The 11,585-nt window shown below is 38.8% G+C and overlaps 1 protein-coding gene across 10 annotated transcripts in view; it reads right to left on the bottom strand.

Moving 5' to 3' along the window:
• Positions 1-65: 65 nt before the first annotated feature.
• Positions 66-11,585, bottom strand: part of TIA1 (TIA1 cytotoxic granule associated RNA binding protein) — a 29,601-nt gene continuing 18,081 nt past the window's right edge. For 6 of the 10 annotated variants that reach the window (XM_081333960.1, XM_081333965.1, XM_081333962.1 and 3 more), the window contains 6 exons: positions 10,910-11,018; positions 10,160-10,255; positions 9,989-10,073; positions 3,513-3,636; positions 3,091-3,233; positions 66-2,560 (listed from right to left, as the gene is read on the bottom strand). In XM_081333960.1, the coding sequence (XP_081190086.1) occupies positions 2,413-2,560; positions 3,091-3,233; positions 3,513-3,636; positions 9,989-10,073; positions 10,160-10,255; positions 10,910-11,018 (705 nt within the window). In that variant the 3' untranslated portion in view covers positions 66-2,412. The remainder of the gene's footprint in view (positions 2,561-3,090; positions 3,234-3,512; positions 3,637-9,988; positions 10,074-10,159; positions 10,256-10,909; positions 11,019-11,585) is intronic. The other 4 variants (XM_081333963.1, XM_081333967.1, XM_081333964.1 and 1 more) reach the window with 1 other exon arrangement.

Here is an 11,585-nt window from a genome sequence, read left to right as displayed (position 1 = left end):
ACCCCTTTCCCCCACTGCAAGTTTGGAATAGCTAAAAAGAAGCATTTAAAATATACAAGGGTAAATGCGAGCTCACATCTTTTATTAACATCTTAATGGCTTTCAAAAGTCAGGGCTTCTGGAGTGAAGTTCTTCAACTTCTGTACATAAGTATCAAAACACATTCGTTTAAATGAAGCTTCCAAAGTTCATACAGAAATAAAAAAACGGGCTACTTAAAAAAAAACCACACACCCAGGCAGCATTTTCTCCTGTTGCCTGAAGACTGTTAGATCTGTTTGCACATCTGAGAGTAAGAAAGCTGATGCCTGAATGAGAGAAGCTGGGGGAGAGGGCAGCCGTGAGAAGAAACAGTCCCTCATTTTTCCTTGGAGCCCCACACCCTGGTTGCAGCAACAGTGGCACTTAAAAAGCTTCCACTAATGGGACACAAAATCAGGTCTGGTTCACAGAGGCTCAGCAGGGAAGGGTCTCCTCCAAGGAAACCAACAGAGCAATCCCTTGCTTTCATAGTATTGTCAGACTGAAGTGGTAATACAACTTCTAAAAAATACTGAAAATCTTTTTTTGCCTTACCCTTTCAAATATTTACATATTGTTGAAATGCACTAAAGCTTGTGTTACTCAACTTACTCCGGGGTCAATAACAAATATTGTCAAGATATTGAAAATTTCTTGGTTTGCTGGCTGTGGGATCTTCGCTGGCTTCTGCGAAAGACATCTGTACTCAATTCTATTGAAAATATATACAAAGAAAACTACCCAAATGGCACTAGGCTCCTCACACCTATTCACATTTCTCTTTTTAAAAGAATTGTGCAGGCAGAGATAGTAAGCAGAAAAAAGATAGGTTTATACAAATGTTAAAGCAGACATGAGTGAAATTAATCTACAAATTCAATGGCATCTTTTGGGGATGCTTTATTTATAAAACGTTAGGGCCAGGACCTGTCTACAAAACAACAATTTGTTTTCCTAGCAGCCAACCCTCTGCTTTGGTTCTGGCCCCTTTTTCGTTCCATCAAATGAAGGTGGCTGGTCACTGTATTGTGCATACCGGCAACTTCTCAACAGGTTGCTCCACTACAACCAAAGCAAAATGGAAAGCAAACATCTCCACGTGCCCAGATGTTAATTGGGATAATCACTACAACCTAGAGTAGTGTTCCTTCTGCATCATCTGAAAGCTAGCCAAGGAGGTAGGAAAACGCTATTATCTATTATTATTATTTGGCCTCTGAACAATTCAAAAAAGCTTTATCCAGTTGGTCCTTCAGGCTTCAGTTGAAGCCCTCCTTTTACTCCTGGCCTGATAAGACACAACGCTATGTAGTTTAACAGCGCTATCTGTACATGCTAAATCAAGTCCGACTTGCTCCACGTCAGTAAAAAGCTAAGACCGATGTATTCTCTATATCTCTGAAAAACGAGAGCATGACTGTTTATTCAAAGTCTAACAGTGTATTAGATATTCACATGCAAAAGTCAAAGCTTAAATTATAGCCATGAGTCATGTAGGTCTTTCTGTCTCTTACTCTTTCAAAGGAGACATACAAAAGCTGAGCGACTTTTGTGAAAATATCAATTTGCTAAAATAGTTTACATGATAAAGGATATATGTAAATGTAAAAACGGACAGGTTTTTAAAAGCTGGCTCCTAAGATCGTGTCACATTTTAATAAGATCTGAACTGGGCTTATGCTCATCACTGAGTCAATGAACAGGGACAGCCTGACATAGAGCCACAGAGCTGGATTCTCTGAGCATGAGGTGCCTGCCCACATCCTGATTCCTACTTCATAATTTAATAGTGATAGTAAGGCAAAAACCATTTTCCGAAAAATGTTTAGCTACAAAATAATGTAAACGAATAAGTTATATTTCAAATCCCAGTATAACAAAAGCAAGGAGATGGACACTTTATACATCAGGCTCTCTTTAAAACAGAATTGTGCACAAACTGAAGATTTCAATAAACCCCCAGAATTCACACAGTTTTGGCGTGTCTTTTTTCTCTTGTATAACTTCTTTCATGTACATTTAAGTCATACTAGGAATGCAAACTAGACTGCGTACTACTTCAGTGGGGAAAAAAAGTTTGATATTGTGCAATTTCCTGCCGCCATACTAAGTGGCAGAAATCCCTGCATTAGTTGTGTTTCAAACATGGATCTTAAGAAACACATCTCAAAAGAGGAAAAGAAGGCAAAAGTTGGCAGATATCCAGCATCTAGTATTTCCTGTGTGTCTTTAAAAAAAAGCGTGGACAACGTTTCATGATTAAAAATAAATACTGTTTGACTTTTGCACTGACTTGATTGGATAGATTTTTTTAAGTAAACAAAGGATTTTACAATGCTCCATACAGCCTCAAAGCCACAGGTGTTCTATTCCAGAGTCCTTCTCTGTCTCTCACTGCGTTTCAAAACCTGCCATCCGATATCCAGTTTGACTAGTTAGGACACTTCCATTTTGCCCCTGGGGCGGTGGTGGTGGGGGCGGTGGAGGGGGTGGCACACCGTAATTTGCACCCATCCATGCTGCAGATGACTGTGTCTGACTGAATGGAAGAGGAAATGAGATTAGATAAAGCTTGCATTATAATAGACAACAGCAAGCAATCGAGTTGAGTATTTCTTCTATATTTTCCATAACACCAGAAGTCTGGGATCACAACCCCTTCACCTTTTGAGACTAAAGTAGCAGTAACTATGAACTAGGCATGTTTGAAGGCAACTCAGTTCATCAAATGTTCCATTGCTGCTAGCTTTTAAGAGCTGTTTATTTAATTAACCTTTTGGTGAATAAAATTTATTACTATTTGGTATTCCAGGTACAACTGTGGTTTACTATTTACTATTTTGTAGTAGGCTTCTTTTAATGCTGGTTTAATTAATATTTTATCCCTTTTATGTATGCAACCTATAAATATATAAAAATAATTGAACTGGTGAAGACACAAATGCTGTCTTTCAAACAAGCACGTAACAGTTAATCTACGAACATTTAAAAATGAAAACTTAGTGCTCCAACTATGTGTACTTTCATTTTCATTACCGCCAGCCAGCCTCAGCAAACTATAACACTCACCTGAACCCCTGGTTCCATGCCTGCCCATACATCCCATAGGCAGGGACTTGCCAACCATTAGGCATATACTGGCCAATCTGCTGGGCGCTTCCATACCACTGGCCCCACTGCCCGTAAGGGGGCGGATACCCCACTTGATTCTGCTGAAAATGTGAAGGATTATTCAAAGTTTGCAGGAAAAATCACTTTGCAAATTCATGTCTAATAAAGTACAGCGAAATCATTTTACATCATATTGGAATTTGCAAGAGTTCTTCACTATGTCACATAATATAGCTAATTTCTACCCACCTTCCAACTACGATCACCAGAGTATAAATGAATAACAAAAAGGGGATATGGGGGTCCATCTTGAGGAAATATCTATATAGTAATTTTTGGAATGTTTTTTAGCAGGACAAGTAATAGCAAAGGACTCTTACCTGTTGAATTGGATTGATCATGTCTGGTGTCTCTTTGCCCCAATAGCATTTCACCACATGTCCTTCTATTGTTGTGCCATTGACTGAAACAATTGCGTGTGCAGCACTTTCATGAGAATTGAACCTGTAAAGCATCCAAGGAATTAATACAATCGCTCTCATTAATGAGACAGCCTATAAAAGACGATGCAGCAACTCTTTATTAATAGGAATAGGCACATGCTGTCCACATGGAAGATAACAATGCTGGGAAAGTAAGTTTTGAGGACAAGTTGAAAGACAGAATCTAAAGCCACATGTTCTGCTCTGGCCCTGCACTAGAAGTCAGATGACATAAGTGACACGTGCAGAAAGTAAGTCTGAAGAATTCTCAGCATGACAAAAATACTTGTTTTACTTTATTTGACCCTTCTTTGGAAGTATGTTGGCAGAGTGGGCCCTATCCAACAAAATGCCACTCAGTTATGAGAAACATAAGGTCTTACACTTAGGCAAGAAAAACTAAGTGTACAAGTGTAGAAGAGGTGGTATCTGGTTCAACAGCAGTTAACAATGAGAGGGATCTAAAACTCCTAATGGACAATCAATCAAGCATGAGTCAGCAGTGTGTTGCAGCTGCAGCTGCCAAAAAAGCCAATCTGGTGCTTGGCAGAGGAATAGTACCTGTATCACATGAAGTGATACTACCACTTTATACAGCACTGTTAAGATCACACTTTAATATTACATCAAATGCCTGGTCACCACAATACAAAATAGATGTTGAGGTTCTGGAAAGAGTGCAGAGGAGACTTCCGGCTTGCCAAGACAGCCGCCATGGATGTCTGAAAGGCAAGCTCCGTCTTCCACGTTCAGTTTCGCTTCGCTGGGGGACCCTGGAAAGGGTCAAAAGTCGCCCTGACCAGCAAGGAGGGGATGCCCGTTGGATTGCGGGACGGCGGTAGCTCTTTCGCTTGATCCAAGGCAGCCCTCCAAACCGGCAGACGAAAGACCGGCCATAGCAATATGGCTCGGCACTAGGCTGCAGACAGCCAAAGTCACACTTACCACCAGGCAATTTTAAAGCAGTGCAGATGAGACTGGGTGAGATCTACCGATCTTAAATCCTGACTATTTTCTTTACCTGCATAAGCTGCCTTAAGTACTTTCCCCCCTGTGGAGAGGGAAGGGAGATTTTACCCTTCCCTCTAGAAACAGCGGTGACTGACTATCTAGGGGAGTTTAAAGAATAACTTGATCCTAATTGGAATTCTATTTTTTAAAGTTTGTGGACTAAAAGATTTTTTATGTTTATTGAAGATTGGGGGTTTTACTTATAAGAAAGAAGCAAAACTGAAAAGGTTATAAAAACTTTGAATTTAAAAGAAAACTTTTAAGGGTAGGGGTGACATCTTGTGGCTAAACCTGATACTACAATTTGTTATTGTTTAAAAGACACTTGGCCAGCAACCCAGACAATAGATAAGACTTATGCAACCTTGAGACATTAGCCGAGAGAAGTCCAGCTGTGTTCCCTATTCAGTGACAAAATCTTTTTTTTTTTTGCATTTTCTGATCGTAAAGCTTTTATCCTAATACATTACTAAGAGAATATGGATGAAGATCAGGAACAGATTCTCTCTATGTTGAAAGCAATTCATCAAACTATTCTTACAGCTACTGATGAAATAAATAAGAGGTTACAGAAAAGAACAAGATGTCAGCCCAGATATACAAACTCAAACTTTGATTACATCGAAAAAAACAACTACATAGAATATAACAGAAAAGGTGGAACAATTAAAGATTATGACAGAAGATTCAATTGATCAACAAGTACCGTCAATGGAAAACCCAGAAAAGGGACTGACAATATGGAAAAAGGAAGAGACTTTCTACATAAATCAAAAAGAACCTGAGGATCAAGAAGAACAGATTGAAGAGAAGACAAACAGTTCAGGACAACTACGTCAAGATGGAAAAATAAAGAGATGATTTGTTAGTCCTCCCCCAAAAATGGCGACCAGATGATTTTTTCTACGTCAAACAATCTATATAAGAATACCGGGAGATTTGTTTGATGACTCTAAAGCACGGCCATGGAAGACGATTTGGCAAAGAAAGCAAGCTAGAATAAGACTGAAGAAATTTGGGGTTTTGACTTACTTGTGTGAATTAAAATAGAATATACTCAAATAAATAAGATGTGTACTTTGAAATATTAGATATTATGAGATGATAAAACTTTGGTTATTTATAACTTAGAAGTATAAATATTAATAGTTAAATTTGAACATTGATTTGCTTATAAAGGTTAAATGTTAAGGTAATTAAGATAGATATACACACACAGGTAAATTTTATTGGATTACTAACAAAGAATTAAAGGGAGACTGATATAGCTATTTCAAACTTATTTGTTCTCATCAGTCAGCCACACCCTTCTGAGATTCAAATCTGGGCTGATTGCACATTAGGCAGTTGTTTTAACCTCCAGGCCACAGGCTCTTTCTCACTTTGTCAGCTGCATCGGGGAAGGAAGAGACAGGGGAGATATGTCTTGAGTATTTTGAACACCTTGTCAGCCCAAATATGGGCCAAATCTTTTTGCCTGTATCAGCCCAAACTCAGGCCCTCCACAGACGGCAATCGCAAATTTACGCAAATAATGATTGTTGCAGTTGCGACTGCTATGAGATAGTACTGTAGTTTCCGGCGTATAAGACGACTTTTTAACCCATGAAAATCTTCTCAAAAGTCAGGGGTCGTCTTATACGCCGGGTGCTGAAACTTTAGGGACAGGGCTGGCTGGAAAACCTGGAGTGGATCTTCCATTTAGTCTGCGCAGGGAAAGCGGGACCAATTGGAGTAGAAGCTGCAGTCTGTGATTTTTTACAGGCTGGGGTCTGGGCGTCTTTCCTTCTAAAGTTGAAGAGCAGCTGTAGGCAGGTGGGGAATGCAAGAGCAACTTGAAAGGCAGGTGGGGAATACCGTAGCCAGAGCAGCTGCTTAGCTCTAAGGACACATTTGACTCAGGAACTGGGCGGGCTGGCTGGAAAACCTGGAGCGGATCTCCCATTTGGTCTTTTTTTTTTTAAAATCCCATTTATATCCCGCCCTTCTCCGAAGACTCAGGGCGGCTTACAATTTAAAGCACAAATCAATGTGCTTAGCAATAGCCTTCATTCTATGTATATGCCTGCTTATTAGAGCTTTCACCCCCCCCCCCCACAAGCAGCATTATTACAAAGTCAGCTTATTGGTCCCAACAATCTGAGTCCTCATTTTACCTACCTCGGAAGGATGGAAGGCTGACTCAACCTTGAGCCTGGTGGGACGGGAACCTGCACTAATTGCAGGCAGCTGGTGTTATTTAAGGCTCTGTGCAGGGAAAGCTTTAGAGTGAATTAGGAAAAGTGAAAAAGTGAATTAGGAAAATAGGAAACGGTTGCTGGAATTGGGTATGTGTAGTTTAACGAAGAGAAGGGTGAGGGGTGACATGATAGCAGTGATCCAATATCTCAGGGGCTGCCACAAAGAAGAGGGAGTCAAGCTATTCTCCAAAGCACCTGAAAGCAGGACAAGAAGCAATGGTTGGAAACTAGTCAAGGAGAGAAGCAACCTAGAACTAAGGAGAAACTTCCTGACAGTTAGAACAATTAACCAGTGGAACAACCTGCCTCCAGAAGTGGTGAATGCTCCAACACTGGAAGTTTTTAAGAAGAGACTGGACAGCCATTTGTCTGAAATGGTATAGGGTTTCCTGCCTGAGCAGGGGGTTGGACTAGATGACCTCCAAGGTCCCTTCCAACTTATTATTATTATTATTATTATTATTAGTAGTAGTAGTAGTAGTAGTAGTAGTAGTAGTAGTAGTAGTAGTTTAATCCACTTGCACTGTTTTATGTTTACGTTTGATGACAAACAGCCTTGTTTAAAAGTGACAGTTTTCCTACTAAGTACCTGCATGTCATAAGCATTTGAATTAAAATTACCATATTAAAATCAAATCTGATGTTTTTTAAATTTTTATTTGGTGTGCGTTGGAAGAGGGGTAGTCTTATACGGCGAGTATAGCCCAAACCCTATAATTTAACAGGAAATGTAGGGGGTCGTCTTATACGCCCAGTCGTCTTATACGCCAGAAAATACGGTAGATATAAGAGAAAAAGGAAGTATTAAATGCTGAAATAGGAGGAATTTTGGTTACTAAATTTAAGATATCTGGAAATTACCAGAAAATAAGATTATATTGTATTACTAAATAGTTGATATAAAATGGTGAGAACTCAAATAGACGTGTATTCTGAACATTAGATCTTGTGATGAATTGTAATAAAGGGAATTGGGGTTATTTAAAACTTGGAAATTATAAATTACAGAGCCTTGGTGGAGCAGTGGGCTAATGCCTCCTTAAGTAACACCAGCTGCCTGCAATTAGTGCAGGTTCGAGTCCCACCAGGCTCAAGGTTGACTCAGCCTTCCATCCTTCCGAGGTAGGTAAAATGAGGACCCAGATTGTTGGGGGCAATTAAGCTGACTTTGTAATAATGCCGCTTGGGGGGGAAAAGCCCTAATAAGCAGGCATATACATAGAATGAAGGCTATTGCTAAGCACATTGGTTTGTGCTTAAATTGTAAGCCGCCCTGAGTCTTCGGAGAAGGGCGGGATATACATGTGATTAAAATAAATACATAAATATCAAGCATTAAATGGGAAACCAAAAATGGGGAAAAATTAACCAGGACATTATCTAAAAAGATTGAATGTTAAAACAACTAGGATATGTATAAACTAAAAATTTATTGATAAATGCAAGAAAGTTATTTTTTAATTGATATAATAAGAATTGTACTACGGTAATTTAAAGATGAGACAGTAAATACTAAGGGGAAAAGAGGGGAAACATTTAATGTAATAGTTTGAGATCTGTACTAAAGATATTTGTATGTTATTGAATTATTGACCAACTCAGCCGCCATGTTGCTTTTCCAATATGTAAATGTAAAACTAGAAAACCAATAAAACCAATAAAATTTTCTTTTAAAAAAAGTGCAGAGAAGAGCAACAAAGGTAATTATGGGGCTGGGGGCTAAACTGTACAATGAACAAAGCAGAAATTAGGCATTTCTAATCTAGCAAAGAGAAGGACTGAGGGGATATGGTAACAGTCTTCCAATACTTGAGGGGCTGTCACAGAGAACAGGGGGTTGACATGCTCCAAAACCCGAGAGCAGGATGGAAGATTATTAAACGTAGCTCTAACACAGAAATTTCCTGACAAGTGAGAATAATTAACCAGTGGAACAGCTTAACTCCAGAAGTTGTGGCTGCTCCATCAGTGGAGGTTTTTGGACAGCCACTTGTCTGGAATGGCATATAGTTTCCTGCCTGAGCACGGGGTTGGACTAGAAGACCTCCAAGGTTCCTTCCAACTCTGTTATTCTATGAGACTTCTAAAATAACGAATATAGTACTAAAGTATACAGAATAAAGTAGAAAATATAGAAGCCTCATTTTACCAAGTATCTGGTGTCACTTAATGAGCTTTTTAGATTAATATGGACTCTTGGAAATCTGTTTTATCTGAAAGATGAAAACTCGTTTTTCTTTCTAGCGTTCCCAATCGCTTCCTTGCTGTGGTATCCAGCTCAGTATCAAGATGTCCCATGTTCTTCCCCAAATCTTTTCAGGGCTCGTTTTCCTACTACCTCTTCTTTCTCTCTCTCTTCATAGTTTCATAGATAGGTGCAGGATAGGATGGAAACATTCAAGATGAGCGATCCTCAACCTCAGGAAGTTTAGGATTTGTGAACATCCAAGATACTCGGTGAGGAGTTTGGGGAGCTGATGTCCAGATGTTGTAAAACTGCTGAGGTTGGTGACCCAAATGACTTAATTCGATGTAAGGATAAGACAGTAAATTGTTTCTAGGGCCGAGTGAAGAAAGAGATCTGCTTTTCCAAAGGGCTGCAGAGGAAACTTTTGCTGAAACAAGGGAGCCACGGAATTTGCCTTGATGAAGCTGTCTGGGTGGATCCTGCTGCGGTCAAGGGCTGCAGGGGGAGGCTCCTTTCAACCAACTCCTTCATGCTGGCCGAAGTGCTTATAGCATTTGCCAAAGCCTCAGTTGTGTTTTTAAAATATTAATGAAACTGTGTTAAAAACGTTTTGCACACCGCAACTATTCATCTCTCTGTGAATTACTTTATAGTTTTATTTAGTATCCTAGTGTGATTTATGTTGATTGCTTATTTAGTATCCTATGACTATCACCGAGTGCTGTATCTTATCATTAATGAATGTATTTTATGATTATGATCATGATTTATCACTTGTTGGTATGTACACAAATTCCTTGTGTGTCCAATCACATTGGCCAATAAAAAAATTCTAATTCTAAACGTGAATTTGACATTAGTTAGAGACGAACTAGAGGTGGTTTTAGAAAACTTCTGAAAACACAAACAGGGTGGGCGAGAGAAAATTTTCATACCGTACAAAGGAGTACCCTTTATCCGGAAAGACCCGGATTTCCATTATCTGCCCAAACGGAGAAAATGTCTGGCGCATGAGCTGTTCTGCAAACAAGGAGATTGAAAAAATTTCAGAATGTGCGCCTCAGCTGCTCTTCACAAGGTCACTCTAAATTAACGACATATCCTACCTGTCAGACCTGAAGTTACACCACCACAATACACGGTACAGTTGCTTGGACTGGACTGATTTACAACATCATCGTAGGAGAGCTGTTTGGCATTTGCTATGTAAAAAAACAAAGTTTTTAACAGTCTCTGATTTATTTACAATAAAGTGAAGACATCTAAAAATACTGACATTTGAAAAACTATTTTCCAAAACTATCACGCTCTATCCTAAGGATTTACAATTAACTTTTTCTTGTTGTTCAGTCGCTAATTTATGTCCAATTCTCCACGACTCCATGGAGCACAGCATCCCAGGACTCCCCGTCCTCCCTCCATCTCCTGGAGTTTGCCTAAATTCATATTCCTTGCATTAATGACCCCATCTAAACATCTCCTCTGCCCTCCTTTCCTCCTTTCGCCTTCACTCTTTCCCAGCATTAGGCTCTTTTCCTGTGAGTCCTCTCTTCTCATTTGGTAGCCAAAGTATTTGAGCTTCAGCTTCAGCCCTTCCAAAGGACAGTCAAAGTTGATTTCCTTTTACAATTAACTTTAAATGGTATTAATTTCAATCTCTGAAATATTTAGTTCACAATCTAACACTGGTAGGAATTCAAAGCCTAGTTTGAAAATTTAAAGAATTAAATCTTTCAGCGCCAGCAATAGCCCATTAATCGGATATACTTGTCCTTAGCGAAGGATAGTGCTTTTGGACTCAGAAAAGCTTGTTTCTTATAGTTAGAAATGCCTATTTTATTTTGAAGTCTACTCACTTTCATATGTACTCTTTGGAGCTGGAGGTTTGCGGGTTGCCCAATTAGTCCTGATTTGTCTTCCACCAAGCCACTGTCCCCCCATTTGTTGAATTGCATTTTCTGCATCCTATCCAGAAAAAAAATATGTTTAAAAAACCTTTCAAAGAACACTAAATCATAGTATTTTTTTGCCTGTCATAAACATTTATAATAGTATCACATCCACAAAAGTCTTGTCTTTAAATTTACCAAGAGGAATAAAATGATATCACTCTGATTTACAAAAGGGTTATTTATGGCTCACCATTCTCCACATTTCCCACATAATTCAAGAATTGTATCATAAAAATAATTTATTAACAAATTAAGACTGAAAAGAATATGCTTCTTTTCTGAAAAGAGCAGTATCTATTTTAAAATAAATGTGAATATACAAGCATTATGAAGTGAAATTTTATGAACCGCAAGCAATTTAAGTTTCATTGTATTAGTTGAAGATAAGATTGATCATTATTTCCAAAACCAAACAAAGAGAAGTGTTGCAGTTGTCCTATTGTTCTTGTGTCTGGATCATCCTTCTCTCCCTTGCACACAATTATAACACATAATATATAAAATTTAAAAATTGTAAAAATAGTTATCTTGGGCTATGTCTGCTTGCTTGCTTGATTTGTCTAAACTGCATATCTCCTTC

Source organism: Vipera berus (assembly GCF_964194415.1).
Source record: "Vipera berus genome assembly, chromosome: 8".
Taxonomy (NCBI): Eukaryota; Metazoa; Chordata; class Lepidosauria; order Squamata; family Viperidae; genus Vipera; species Vipera berus.
The sequence above is the reverse complement of the archived record's forward strand: the minus strand, read 5'-3'. Positions and strand labels throughout refer to the sequence as shown.